Consider the following 15754-nt stretch of genomic DNA (forward strand, 5'->3'; position numbering starts at 1 on the left):
TTTATTTGATATTCTTCTTCTAGGTGAATTCTGTTATTATTTTTTTCTAATTCCATAAGATAACTTTTTGTTTGATATGGCACAGAATAAGTAAATTAATTTGGATCGAATTGTCATTTTTATTATATTAGCTTTCTAAGCCATAGCTATTGATTGTTTTTGTATTGTTTAGATCTGATGTGTGAAAAGTGTTTTGTAATTGTGTTCATATAATTGTACTCATTCCTGTGTTTGTCTTGGCAAGTAGATTCCTAGGTATTTTATATTGTCTAGAGTCATTTTAAATGGACTTTCTCTTTCTAGCTCTTGCTGCTGGACTTTTTTGGCAATATATAGAAATGCTGACGATTTATGTGGATTTGTTTTGTATTCTACAACTTTGCTATAAAGTTATTATTTTAACTAGTTTTTTAATGGATTCTCTTAAGTATACTATCATGTTATCTGCAAAGAATGATAGTTTAACTTCCTCATTGCCTTCTTTAATTTCTTCAGTTTCTTTTTCTTATTGCTAAAGTTAGCATTTTTAGTACAACATTGAATACTAGTGGTGATAATGGGCATCCTTGCCCCTGATCTTATTGGGAAGGCTTCTTATTTATCTCCATTGCAAACAATACTTAGAGAAGGTTTTTATTTATTTATTTAATTTGATTTTTATTATCATGCAAAGAATACTTCCATACTAGTGATTCTTGTATGAACACACTCATATAAAAATGAGAACCCTAAAGAAAAAAACCTAAGTATACTGATGTGAAAGATAATATGCTTTGATCCACATCCATATGACTCCAAAAATTCTTTTTCTGGAGGTGTGGATAGCATTCCTCATCATACATTTTTCAGGATTGTCCCAGATCATTGGGAGTAGACAAGTGTCACAGTTGATCATCATGCAATAGTGTTGTTACTTTCCAACTTTTTTTCTGAAATCATATTGCTTATCATGCCTTATAGCACAATAGTATTCTATCACCAACACATAGCCCAATTTGTTCAGCCATCCCCAGTTGATTGGCATTACCTCAATATGCAGTTGTTTGCCTCTACAAAAAGAACTGCTATAAATATTTTTGTACAAGTAGGTCCTTTCCCCTTTTTATTATCTCTTTGGGAAACAGAACCAGTAGTGATATTATAGGATCAAAAGGAATAAACAGTATTATTTGTTGAAGGTTTTAGATAGATAATACTTATTTCAAGGAAAGGTTCATTTATTCCTATGCTTCCTAGTATTTTTAATAGAAATGAGTATAAAGACTTTTTCTGCATAGATTGAAATAATCATGTGGTTTCTGTTTATTTGGTTATTGATATGGTCAATTATGCTGATAATTTTCCTAATATTAAACTAGGCATGCATTCCTGGTATAAATTCCACCTGATTATAGTGAATGATCAATGTGATATATTGTTGTAGTCGCCTTGCTAGTATTTTTTGAAATATTTATTTAACTAGTCAATTTAGAACATTATTCCTTGGTTACAAGAATCATATTCTTTCCCTCCACTCCCCCACCCTTCCCATAGCTGACACTCAATTCCACTGGGTTTTACATGTGTCCTTGATCAAAACCTATTTCCATGTTGTTGTATATATGATCATGTAGGATGATCATTTAGAGTCTACTTCCCAATCACATCCCCCTTGACCCATGTAATCAAGCAGTTGTTTTTCTTTGTGTTTCTACTCCCACAGTTTTTCCTGTGAATGTGGATAGTGTTCTTTTTCGTAAATCCCTCTGAGTTGTTCAGGATCACTGCATTGCCACTAATGGAGAAGTCCATTACATTTGATTATACCACAGTGTATCAGTCTTTGTGTACAATGTTCTCCTGGTTTTGCTCCTTTTACTCTGCATCAATTCCTGGAGATCATTTCAGTTCACATATTATTCTTTTTAGCACAATTGTATACCATCACCAACAGATAACAAATTGTTTAGCCATTCCCCAATTGCAGGGCATCCCCTCATTTTCCAATTTTTTGCCACCACAAAGAGCACAGGTATGAATAGTCTTGTACAAGTCTTTTTCCTTATTATCTCTTTGGGGTATAAACCTAGCAGTGCTATGGCTGGATCAAAGGGCAGACAGTCTTTTAGCTCCCTTTGGGTGTAGTTCCAAATTGCCCTCCAGAAAGGTTAGATCAATTCACAACTCCACCAGCAATGCATTAATGTCCCAACTTTGCCACATCCTCTCCAGCATTCATTATTTTCCTTTGCTGTCATGTTAGCCAGTTTGCTAGGTGTGAGGGGATACTCAGAGTTTTTTTAATTTGCATCTCTCTGATTATAAGAGATTTAGAACACTTTTTCATGTGCTTATTAATAGTTTTGATTTCTTTTTCTGAAAATTGCCTATTCATGTCCCTTGCCCATTTATCAATTGGGGAATGGCTTGATTTTTTGTAGTTGATTGAGCTCTTTATAAATTTGAGTAATTAGATGTTTGTCAGAGGTTTTTGTTATGAAGATTGTTTCCCAATTTGTTACTTCCCTTCTAATTTTGGTTGCATTGGTTTTGTTTGTAAAAAAAAAAAAACACATTTTAATTTAATGTAATCAAAATTATTTATTTTACATTTTGTGATTTTTTTTCTAACTCTTGCTTGGTCTTAAAATCTTTCCTTTCCCAAAGATCTGAAATGTATACTATTCTGTGTTTACCTAATCTACTTATAGTTTCCTTCTTTATATTCAAGTCATTCACCCCTTCTGAGTTCATCTTGGTGTAGGGTGTGAGATGTTGATCCAACCCAAATCTCTTCCATACTGCCTTACAATTTTCCCAGCAGTTTTTATCAAATAGTGGATTTTTGTCCCAAAAGTTGGGATCTTTGGGTTTATCATAGACTGTCTTGCTGAGATCACTTAGCCCAAGTCTGTTCCATTGATCCTCCATTCTGTCTCTTAGCCAGTACCATATTGTTTTTTATTCATTCATTCATTTGTTTGTTTGTTTATTAATTAATTAATTTTTTTGTTATGATAATTACTTTATTTCCCTCCCTCCCCTCCATCTCTCCTTTCCGCAGCTGATGTGCAATTTCATTGGGTATTACTTGTGTCCTTGATAAGAACCTATTTCCATGTTGTTGTTTGCACTAGGATGTTCATTTAGAGTCTACATCCCCAACCATATCCCTTTGACCCATGTATTCAAGCAGTTGTTTTTCTTTGGTGTTTTTACTCCCACAGTGTTTCCTCTGTGTGTGATTAATGGTTTTTCTCCTAGATTACTCTTAAGTTGTTCAGGATCACTGCATTGCTACTAATGGAGAAGTCCATTAACTTTCGATTGTACCACAGTGTATCAGTCTCTGTGTACAATGTTTTCCTGGTTCTGCTCCTCTCACTCTGCACCAGTTCCTGGAGGTTGTTCCAGTTCCCATGGAATTCCTCCATTTTATTCCTTTGAGCACAATAGTATTCCATCACCAACATATACCACAATTTGTTCAGCCATTCCCCAATTGAAGGGCATCCCCTCATTTTCCAATTTTTTGCCACCACAAAGAGCGCAGCTATGAATATTCTTGTACTTTTTACTTATTGTCTCTTTGGGGTACAAACCCAGCAGTGCTATGGCTGGATCAAAGGGCAGACAGTCTTTTAGCTCCCTTTGGGCGTAGTTCCAAATTGCCTTTCAGAATGGTTGACTCAATTCACAACTCTACCAGCAATGAATTAATGTCCCAACTTTGCCACATCCCCTCCAGCATTCATTACTTTCCTTTGCTGTCATGTTAGCCAATCTGCTAGGTGTAAAGTGATGCCTTAGAGTTGTTTTGATTTGCATTTCTCTGATTATAAGAGATTTAGAACACTTTTTCATGTGCTTATTAATAGTTTTGATTTTTTTATCTGAAAATCACCTGTTCATGTCCCTTGCTTATTTATCAATTGGTGAATGGCTTGATTTTTGTACAATTGGTTTAGTTCTTTATAAATTTGAGTAATTAGACCTTTGTCAGAGGTTTTTGTAATGATTATTTCCCAATTTGTTACTTTCCTTCTAATTTTGGATGCATTTGTTTTGTTTGTACAAAAACTTTTTATTTTGATGAAAATTTATATTTTGTGATTTTTTTCTAACTCTTGCTTGGTCTTAAAATCTTTCCTTTCCCAAAGATCTGACAAGTATACTATTCTGTGTTCACCTAACTTGCTTATAGTTTCCTTCTTTATATTCAGGTCATTCACCCATTCTGAGTTTATCTTGGTGTAGGGTGTGAGATGTTGATCCAAACCTAATCTCTCCCATACTGTCTTCCAATTTTCCCAGCAGTTTTTATCAAATAGTGGGTTTTTGGTCCCCAAAACTGGGGTCTTTGGGCTTATCATAGACTGTCTTGCTGAGGTCATTTACCCCTAGTCTATTCCACTGATCCTCCTTTTTGTCTCTTAGCCAATACCAAATTGTTTTGATGAGCACTGCTTTATAGTATAATTTGAGATCTGGGACTGCTAGGCCCCTTTCCTTCCCTGGATAATTTTTTGAAAGATGATGTCTGGGATCTTTTTCATCATGACTGGATTTAGAGATCCAGAAGACCCTGATACCCATTGAGTAACCCCTAACACCTGCTGTGGAATTGTTGAAGCTCATTGAATTCTACTTTGAGCATTCATTACCTGTGAGTGACTGCACTGAAGTCTGACCCTGGTGTAAGAGATCTTTCCTGCCAATCTTACAGGTTGTCTTGGGAAGGAAAACTGTTTTATCTTTTCTTTTGTGGGTTCTGGCACCACACAATTTATTTTGAGGCATTATTTTAAAGCGGTTTGGTGTTGAATTTGTGAATCACTGGGAGAGTTGCTGCGTTTCCTCCAGCATCTTGACCTTGCCTCCAATCATAAACATTTAATCATATTAAATAAAAACATCTAGAACTTCATTTCAAGGCAAGGCTGCCCATTCTCTTCACTGTTATTGTATATATATTTTTAAAATGCTGTCAATAAGAGGATGAGAGAAGTAAAATTATTGAGCAAAGAAGAGTTAAAGTTATGCTTGTTTGCTGATTGTATCATTTCCTTAGATAAACTGTACTGGTTCAGTGAATATGCTAATGACTTCAATATAGTTAGAGACTACCAAATATGCCAACCAGTATCAACAACATTTACATATAAACACAAAAAAAATGAGGCAACAATAGATGGGAAAATCTTACTCAAAATTGCTTCATTATGCATCAGATATTTTGCATTGAATATAGAAAAGCAAACTTGGGAATTGTATATATATGTATATATTACTTAGTGCTCCTTAAAGACATAAAAAGAACAACTTATCAGTGGTCATGAGTAGGCCATACCAATATAATAAAAATGATAATATTATGAAGTTAATGTATAATTTTAAAATTATTCCAAAATTTCATTGGAATATTTTATAGAACTCAAGGAATAAAATATCTAAAATGTGGAGGACAATAATGAAAACAGGAAGGATAAAAGGGGAATGGTACTCTCAGTTCTTCAACTATCAAACAACAGTCATCAAAACCATTTGGCATTGTTTAAAATGTAGATAACCAGATAGTGAAGAATTAAAAATAATAGAATTTAATAATTTTTTAATAAGCTAAAAAACAAATGACAGGAGAAAAACTCCCTCTTTGGTAAGAATTTCTGGAGAAACTGCTATGTGTTCTTGAAGACAGGATTAGACTAGTATTTTATATCATTCCACAGTAAATTTTAAAAGTGATATGTGATCTGTATTGTAAAAGATACTATACAAAAATGAGAAGTAATAGCATATACCTTTCATAGATGATTTATTTTAAGCCAAAAGGTAGAAATACTTTAAAAGATAAAATAGATTAATTTGATTGTAGCAAATTGAAAGAGCTCTGTACAACAGACAGATCTCATTTAGGATCAGAAGGGAACTTACTGACTGAAAAGAAAACTGACTCTCAAGTTCCTCAGATAAGAATCTGGTGTCTGAAGATATATCGTTAAGTTGCAGAAAAATGAGAACATAAAGCATTTCCCAGTAGACGATTGATCAAAAGATGGAAAAAAATAAGTTCTTAGAACTGCAAACTTTTAATAAACATATGAAAGATGTTTCAAATCAACTAATAATAAGAGAAATGCAGATCATAATCACCCTGTGATTTCACTCATACCAAGGAATTGTTAAAGATAACAAGACTATAATAAGGAATCTCTGATAAGATATATATAACATTCATTAATGCATTTTTGGTAGAGTTTTGGAGTAATACAATCATTTGGAAAGCAATTTGGAATTAGGAAAATAAAGTGGCTAATATGTTTATAGCCTTTGACCTAGACATACCATTGCTTAGATATATATCTCAAGCAGTTCACTGATAAAAAGGTGTTCTAGATTCCAAAAAGACGGAGTATCATTTTTTTGTGGTAGCAGAGGGACTAGAAAGAAATTAGATATCCATACTTTGGGAAGTGGCTAAACAGATGTGATAGAATATTATGTTATCAGAAAGGATTACTGTCAAGAACACAGGGAATCATGAAGAAAATAAACTGATTCAAAGTGCAGTAGCCAAGAAAACAATATACACAATAATTATAAGAATGTAACTAGAACAACTATGATACAATAAAAAAAATTCATGTTGTAAATATATAAAGAACAAGCTATACTCCTCAGAAGAGAGATGAGAAGACAACTTTCCCTCTTTCTTTGAAGGGCTACACCGTTATGAGAATAGTATTGTGTGCATACACACACACACACACACACACCACTATCACTGCCTTACTTGTCTTTTCCCATCTGAACTTTAGTCTGTTTACTGTGTATTTTAAAAAATGTTTTATTAATTCTCTTTTATTGGAGTAACAATTACTCCTCTTAAACCTTTCCATCTTGTTAAAAAAAAAAAGCCCCTTGTAAAAATATAGTCAGAAAAAACACACACATTGGTTGTATCGGAAAATAATTCTCATTTTCTATCTCTAGTCTGTTAACTCTTTCCTATGAGGGGAAACATGCTTCACCATTAGTATTCTGTAGTTAAGATTGGTTGTTGCATTAATCAGTTTTCATTTAGTTCTAAAAATCAGTTTTTACCAACCTCTGTCAAAAACAGCACTTGAGGCCTCAAATTTCTTTGTTTACAAAATGAAAAAGATTGTACTGTGCGATTTAAGATGTCTATTATGCTTTCTAACCATTGAACATAGTCTGGTTTAAAACTTTGAAGTTATCTTTAAAAACATTATTATACTTTTTAAAATCTGTGTTAATATTCCGTATGAAATAGGTATGATATTCTTGACTTTTGCACTTTACTTCCATTAGCCTTGTTCAGATATTTTATCATGTTGCACTTGGATTGTTACAGTAAATCTCTGGTTGACCATGCTCAATTTTCTCTCATTTCAATTCATTTTACCTAGCAAACTAATCTTTGAAGGACCCCTTGATTTTTGCTTACTTTGTTAGCTCCCAATTCTTATGTCTTTTTGAGACTTTCTGTTCACATTTAACCAAACTCATTGTTTCTGAAATCCACTCATTGTTTACCTCTTCTCTAATGCAACATTTATACCGATCTAAATCTGATACATACTTTGAGACCTCAAATTTGAGACCTCAAAAAGAGCTCAAATTCCATTTCCAGGGATCCTTCCCCAACTTTTCCTGCCAGAATTGATTTCTCTCTAAACGAATCCAAATTCATGTTAGGAACATTATAGAACAATAGCAGTATAAATCAGTATAGGATGTACCAGTCATGTTATCGACAATATATCCTACAGGATTTCAGAGATGGAAAAGAACACCAGGTTAAAATATCCAGGGAAGAAAAGTTATTTGAGTAGTGGATATATTTGAGTTGAGCCTTTTGATGGGAAACCAGAACGAACAGTGTTGTTAGTTAGTTATTCGTATATTTCTCTTTACATTTTCAATCAGTCAGTAAGTATGTGTTTACTGCTTATTGTGAGATGCAAAACATAATATGTGGTGCTATACACTTTAAATTATGGGTGACATGCTTTCAAAATGACTATCTTTGTAATACATTTTACTCACACATGTGAGATTCATATGTGTTTGAATCACATTGAATCACTGGTTCTTTTTTTTTATGTTATCTTGTTCTTTATTATCCCAACAGTGTTTTGAGTGAGGTTATTTAGAGCTGAACTTGTTAAAGTTAACCATGGTTTTTCTCTTCTCTTTTTAGCTATCTGTGATACCGAACCAGAACAACCCATTCGTCATTATCCATTATGGGTCAAAGTAGAAGGCGAGGTAGATCCTGAGCCAGTTTATATTCCCACACCTTCTGTTGTTGAGCCAGTGAAACCAACAGTTCCACCTCACCCAGAGATTTTGCCTACCAGCAGCAGCAAGAACAAACTTACCAATGGAGTTAAACCAGTGCGTGTATATACTCCCAAACCCAACCCTGTGGTAAGCCTGGGGCTTCACCTTTTAAGAAAGGATCCGTTTCCCCATAATATATTTCACATATATATATATATATATATAAAATAGTGCACTTTCATCAGATTTATTCTCTGTAAATAATTTTTTGTTCTTATTTTCGCATTTTTATGTAGAACAAGTTAGATTTATATTAAAATGTCAACAAAATGAGAGAAGTGTGAAATATTGTGACTATTAACTTAATTATTTTTACTAAGGCTCTTGCTTTCTGTCTTAGAGTCAATACTTTGTATTGTATTGATTCTAAGACAGAAGAGTGGTAAGGACTAGGCGGGGGTGGGTTAAGTTACTTGCCCAGGGTCATACAGGTAGGAAGAATCTGAGGCCACATTTGAAACTAGGATCTCCCTTCTCTAGGCTTGATTCTCAATCCACTGACCATTATTACTTAAACTGAAAGTTGTTGTCTCTTTTGGACATCTTTATAAATAATACTCATTAATTTAAATCAAACTAATGTGAATTTTGCAATAATACAAATACTCAATTCTTACTAATCTTCAGATCAGTGATCATTTGAAAACTTACTATGTGTTTTTGATACTGTTTTAGACTTGTTTGGAATTAAATTTTTATTTAGTCTATTTTATGTTTTATTTTTTAAAGTTTTCAAAAGTGTTCTTTTGGATTTTTTTGAGTAGGGTCTACCTTTTGTTTTGCATTATTAAAGTTTATTCATTCCACAGTTAATTATTGTACCCCTGTTATGTGCAAAACCATAAGGTACATGCTTGATACTGATTTTGGTGTAACGTAACCAAAGGGGGCCTTTGAAGGGATGCTCAAGCCCCATATTAAATGACCCATCCTATAATGTGAAATGTCTATCAAGTTTTAGATGAGAAAATAACAAAGAACAGCATAATCAGGGAGCTAATAGTATCTGAATTATATTAATATATAAAGAAGCTGTGATACCAAATTTCAAACTATTACATTTTGTTTTCTTGACTAAAAACATTCTTTATATTGAAAGAAAATCTTCTACTCTTGTCATGGTACCTAAGAGACATAATGTTAAAATGATGAGTGTATTAGACTTGGAGTTAGGAAATTTGGATTAAAGATTGTTTTTCTACTTGCTGTTAGGGTAAATTGCATTTATTTACCCAATCTGTCTTATACAATAATTGTGAAAGTCAAATAGGAAAACATAAAAATCCCCCAACCCCCTTTTTTATAACTAGAAAGCACTTCATAACCATGAGGTGTTGGCATCATATCAATATCCTTGATATCCGTTAAGTGTTACTAGCTGCCTTGAAACTTCACTTCTCACAATTTGGTGTTAGTATTATAGTATTTAGTCATAATTTACTTTGAGAGCAGACATTCCTATTTTAAAATTCTGAAGGATTGTAAAAAATTGTTTTTAGCTTGTGATCTGGAGTTTGCAAGGCACCCACTTTCAGTGTCACATGTATGATGGAATTCTCTTTTATGTAACTTTACAGATTCGAGAAGAAGACAAAGATCCAGTGTACTTGTACTTTGAGAGCATGATGACTTGTGCTAGAGTCCGAGTATATGAACGCAAACTAGAAGAAGGGGAGCAACCATCACCATTGAGGCAACAAAATTCGTGCCAATCTAGTACTAAGAATTGTAGTTCTAAGGTGAGATCCTGCTTATTCTTTTTCTTTTTAATTAGGAAAAAAGACACTTTAAAATTTTTTTTAAGTTCCAAATTCTCTAATTTCTTTGAGGAGGCCCTTTCTTACTCATTGAGAAGGTAAACAATATGTCCCCCATTATACATGTGAAGACATGCAAAATATATTTCTATATCAGTTATATTGTGTCTTCCCCCTGCCCTAAATGAAGAAGGTACAAACCAAGAAGAATAAAGAGTATTAAAAAATATTCTTTAATCTTCACTTAGAGTTCATCAGTTTCCTTTCTGGAGAGACTGGCCTTTTTTATCTTGAGTCCTTTTGAAATGTTGTAGGTCATTGTGATCAGAGTAGCTCAGCTTTTTATAGTTGATCACCATTACAATATTTCTATTACTGTGTACAGTGATCTCCTGGTTTTGCTTACTTTATTTCATATCAACTCATAAGTCTTCCCAGATTTTGCTGAACCCATTGCCCATATAATTTCTTATAATAGTACTATTCCATCACAACAGTATACCACAACTTATTCAACCTTTCCCCACCTGATATCCATCTCTTTGATTTCTAGTTCTTTGTCACCTCAGAAAGCTGCTATTAACAATTTTATACATATAGGACCTTTCTCTTTTGTCTATGATCTCTTTGGATCTTTGATCCTTTTTCTTTGATCTCTAAGGCTTTATAGACCTAATAGTGATGTTAGTATAGGTCAAAGGGTATACACAGTTTTATAATCCTTTGGGCATAGTTCCAAATCATTCTTCAGAATGATTGGACTAGTTTACAACTTTACCAACTGCACAAGTGGCCCAATTTTTCCACATCCCCTCCCAACAGTTATTTTCTTTTTCTGGATGTTAACAAATCTGATTGGTATGAGATATTACTTTAGGAGTTAAACATTTTTTTTGTTTCTCTAGTAATTAATAATTTAGAGCATTTTCATATGAATATTGATAGGTTTGATTTCTTCTGAAAATTGCCCATTTATATCCTTTGACCATTTATTACTTGAGGAATAATTTATTTTTATAAATTAGACTGAGTTCCTTATGTAGTTGATAAACAAAACCTTTATCAGATAAACTTGTGTCCCCCCACCCCCTGATTTTTTATTTCTGATTTTGGCTGGATTGGTTTTGTTTTTGCAAAGCTTTTTAAATTTAATATAATAAAAAATACCCATTTATCTCCTGTGTTTCTCTCTGTTCTTTGTTTAGTCTTAAAATCTTCCCATATCCATAACTCTGAAAGTTAATTTCTTCCATTATCCCTTAATTTGCTTATGCAATTCACCCTTAGTGTCTAAATCATGTACCTAATTTGACCTAATATGAGTGTGAGATGCCAAATTCTGCTGGAATACTTTTCCATTCTCTTACTTTCTTGTTCTACCAGAAGTTTTTTTTGAATAGTGAGTTCTTGTCCCCAAAACTTGAATGTTTGAGTTTATCAAACCCAAGATTGCTATGGGTATTTATATGGTATATTGTCCACCACATCTATTCTATTTATATTTCTTAGCCAGTACTAGATTTTTTTAAACCCTTACCTTTTGTCTTATAAGAATCACCAAGGCAGAAGAGTGGTCAGGGCTAGGCTGTAGGGTTAAGTGACTTGCCCAGGGTCACCCAGCTGGGAAGTGTCTGAGGCCAAATTTGAACCTAGGACCTTCCTGTCTGTAGGCTTGGCTTTCGATCCACTGAGCCACCCAACTGCACTCCTCCCCTCCCCCTTCCCACTCCCCCCCCACCTGAAATACTAGATTTTTCTGATGGTTACCACTTGGAAATCCAGTTTGAAATCTGGTACTGCTAAACCAACTTCCTATACTTCTTTTTCATTGATTGCTCTTTAAGATGAAAATAATTTTTTTCTAACTCTAAATAATTCTTTGGCATTTTGATTGTTGTGACACTGAATAAATAAATTAACTTGGGTAGAATGATCATTTTTGGAGTATTGGCTCAGGTTATCCATAAGCAATGAATATTTCTCCAGTTTAAATCTGTCTTTATTTTTGTGAAAAGCATTTTTGTTATGTTCCTATAGTTCCCTGTGTGTTTTGGTAGGTAGTGTCCATTTTATATTATATAGCTGTAGAAATTCTCTATTTCTTCCTTTTGGGTTTTATTGGCAATATATAAAAAGCTAATTATGTGGGTTTATTTTATATCTTACAACTTTGCTAAAGTTGTTAATTATTGCAATTAATTTTTTAGTTGATTCTCTACAATTCTCTAAGTATATCTTCATATCATCTGCAGTGATAATTTTGGGTGTGTTTTTTTTTTGCCTAGTCTTATTCTTTCCATTTCCTTTTTCTTATCTTATTGCTTTAGCTAGCATTTCAAGTACAGTATTGAAGAATAATGATACTGAATATCCATATTACACCCCTGATCTTACTTGTAACATTTATAGATTATTTCCAGTAGAAATAATACTTGCTCTTGGTTTTAGCTAGATATTGTCACTTTAGAAAGACTCAATTGATTTTTATGCTTTCTAGTTTTTAAATAGGAACCAGTTTTGTATTTCATATTCTGTGTCTCTTGATATAATCATATGATTTTTGTTACTGATATGGTGATGTTATGATGATATGAGCTAATGGATGATCAGCTCAATTTTCTTTAACAGCAGTTATTAGCGGCAGTTATAGGTAGATATAGGCATTTTTAGGTAGTAAACTAAATCATTAATTGTTAAAAGCTGCTAGAAGTTTTCTTTTCTCTAGTTTAAAGGGATAATACTAACTTACAACTATTATATTCTCATTAAAACTTAAATTATTAAAAGCTGCTCTCTTATTTTGTCAAAACTCCTATTTTAACTGTTACATTTAATTGGTGACCATGAAGAGACCTTGAACCCACAACCTTCTGATCATTTTCCTTACTTTTTTTTACTGAAACTATCCCTAAGTGAAGTTCCTAGCAGTTAATTCTGTTACAGCTGTTGATCCTTTATGTTAAACAGTGCCATCTACTGACAAAAAGTAGAACTTCAAACAAAATTAACAATTAGGTTAAATTTGATTCTGAGTAGTGTAATTCAAGTTGTGATGCTGTTTCTTGTCTTTCTAAAATGGCTCATTATCCAACAGAATATTTCATAATGGCTTTATATAACACTATTCTTAGCCATACTTCTTATAGTGATGGGAGGCTTGACATTTTCCCTATTCCTCCTCAGGAAGAAATAGAAGAATAGTTTATTTAACCTCAAAGTTGAACTAAAAGCTCACCTTGAAGAAAAACTAAAAAATAACTCTAGTGACCTTGAAAAGAAGCTGGAGGAGTGTCTGGGGGAATCTCAAGGGTTATATAAAAAGAATTGAGAAAAGCTTAGAAAGTTCCCAGAGTAAGAAGAGAGATTTATCTCTCAACACTCTTTAATCATTAGAGCTGACTCGGTCTCTGTGCAGTACTGTTCCATGCATTTCTGCTCATACTCAAACCACCTCATCTCCTCCTCATCCTATTCTTACTATCTCTAAATCTACTCAAAGTTCTCCTTATTCTGTTCTATCTCTAAATCTACCCAGACTCCTCCCAACTGGTCTATTTCCCCGCCTACACTCATAACCTGCTCTATGGTAACTCAAATTCAAAGCCAAGAGACAGAAACCGAAAATAATTCAATTATAGACCTATTCCCCTTAAAAGATTTAATCCACCTTTAATAAGAGTAGAGATGTAATTTTGCTAAGGCGTATACCTCTCCACCCCCCCACCCCCCAAGATATTGAGAGATTCAAGCAAAATCTCCCTTTTGAGGATGATCCAATTGTGATTATTAAAAAGTGGGAGAGCAGTTTTTGCACATATGACCTCGGATGGATTGATATTGAAAATTTGTTCCAAGGTTTTTTGACAGAAAGAAAGAAAAATAAAATCATCTCTCTTGTGTATCAGGCTCAGGGAAGGAGAACAGTTCATTGGCTTCCTCAGGACTCAAAATAGAACCCCAACAATGAGCAAGATTACACAAGACTTTGTCAGGTTAGAGAGGCATTATTAACTGCAATGAGGGCTTGGTCTGATAGGCTTGGTACATGGACAAAATTTGAAAATCTTAAGCAAAACCTCAATGAAAATCCATCCTAGTTTATGGATAGACTTATTGAGATGGGAGGTAGATATATAGACTGGAATCTTTCCAGAGAAAGGGATGTCAGATAAATAAGGAGACAGTTTGTGAAAAACTGTTCTAAAGTGGTCAGATTATTTTAAGATCAATTGTCTGAATTGGGTCAATATGGACCTTGAAGAATTCAGGAGAGTAGCAGTTTATGTATTTAATGGCTATGAAAAGAAAGATGAGGAAAATAGTGACTTAATAGAGAAATAGGGCTCGTCCATGCTATACTTAGGGTGGAAATCCCCCTCGATGTGAGGAAACCCAGAGAAATGGCCAAGGATCTTTATGAAGGTCTGAGAGGGGAGAAAGGACTATGGAAACAGAGAATTTTCAGAAACCTTTGATTTCCCAGACACTGATATCTTAACAGTTATTCCACTCCATTCTCCACAACATAATAATGAACCACATGTAACCCTGAAAGTTGGAAATACTTATTATGATTGCCTCTTAGACATTGGAGCTTCCAGATACTGCCGCAAAACTCACTCCTTAGGCCTGAAATTAATTTGAACTTTTTAAGTCTTTTCCCCCTGCATACACATTGCTAGGGGGAGATACTTCTATTACTTGCTATATACAGGATTTACAAATAAAATTAAGAGAATTTCACGAGTCCAGAGTTGTATTACAAGCAGGACATATGGATTTTTCCCTTCATGATTGAAACCCAAGAGACAAAGTGTATATAAAGAATTTCCAGCTCACAGGGGCAACTCAGCCACCCTGGGAATGTCCATTTCAAGTACTGTTAGCCACTCCAATGGCTATAAAAATTGGAGAAAAAGACCTTTTGGATACATTGCTCCCATGTAAAACAGGTACCTTCCAGTGAAACTGATTGACTGTATCTTGTCACATGCATTGAAGATAGACCTACAGATACAACTGAACACTATTTTCATTGATATTGATCTCTGGAATTTTTATTTTTTAAATAGGTTATTTGATTTTTCTTTGTACTTGAAGCACATACCAGTATTAATAATTAATTCTATTTTGCATTAGAATGAGTTTAGACATCTATTAGCTAATGGGCAAGTGTATAATTTATATTATGTTCTAGAATTTGTGTTTTGTTTTAAATATGTGCACTGGGCCTGTATTCGGTTTAGAAATTGGTTATATTTATACTTTTATAGGACTATAGAGACAAGTTAAATAAGTTAATGATAAGTGTTATAAACTTATAAGTGTTGGTCAGCACTTGCCTCTGGAGAATTGATTGTGTACTTTTTTATGTATTAATTATCTGTTAAGAGTATATACTTTTTAAATATAGTATCTGTTAGATTTAAATTGCTACCTCCAGGTTCTTATTTTCCATAGAGTATAATTTTTGTAAATTCTAAGATTTAGGATTGTATTATTTGTATTTGGGAATTGTATTTTGTAAAACTCTAGTTTATCCTCTTCATTGCTTTTGTCCTTTTCTTACCATAGCTTCCATTCCTGTTAAGTCTTGAAGTTAATGTACTTTCTTTGGTCTTTGGGCAGGGCTGGGGGATTTGAGGAGA

The 15754-nt window shown here is 33.5% G+C and overlaps 1 protein-coding gene across 10 annotated transcripts in view; it reads left to right on the plus strand.

The window, feature by feature from the left end:
* Positions 1 to 15754, plus strand: part of MGA (MAX dimerization protein MGA) — a 94298-nt gene that overhangs the window by 46230 nt on the left and 32314 nt on the right. For 8 of the 10 annotated variants that reach the window (XM_056810299.1, XM_056810297.1, XM_056810300.1 and 5 more), the window contains 2 exons: positions 8207 to 8436; positions 9927 to 10088. In XM_056810299.1, the coding sequence (XP_056666277.1) occupies positions 8207 to 8436; positions 9927 to 10088 (392 nt within the window). The remainder of the gene's footprint in view (positions 1 to 8206; positions 8437 to 9926; positions 10089 to 15754) is intronic. The other 2 variants (XM_056810301.1, XM_056810304.1) reach the window with 1 other exon arrangement.

Source organism: Monodelphis domestica, chromosome 1 (assembly GCF_027887165.1).
Source record: "Monodelphis domestica isolate mMonDom1 chromosome 1, mMonDom1.pri, whole genome shotgun sequence".
NCBI lineage: Eukaryota > Metazoa > Chordata > Mammalia > Didelphimorphia > Didelphidae > Monodelphis > Monodelphis domestica.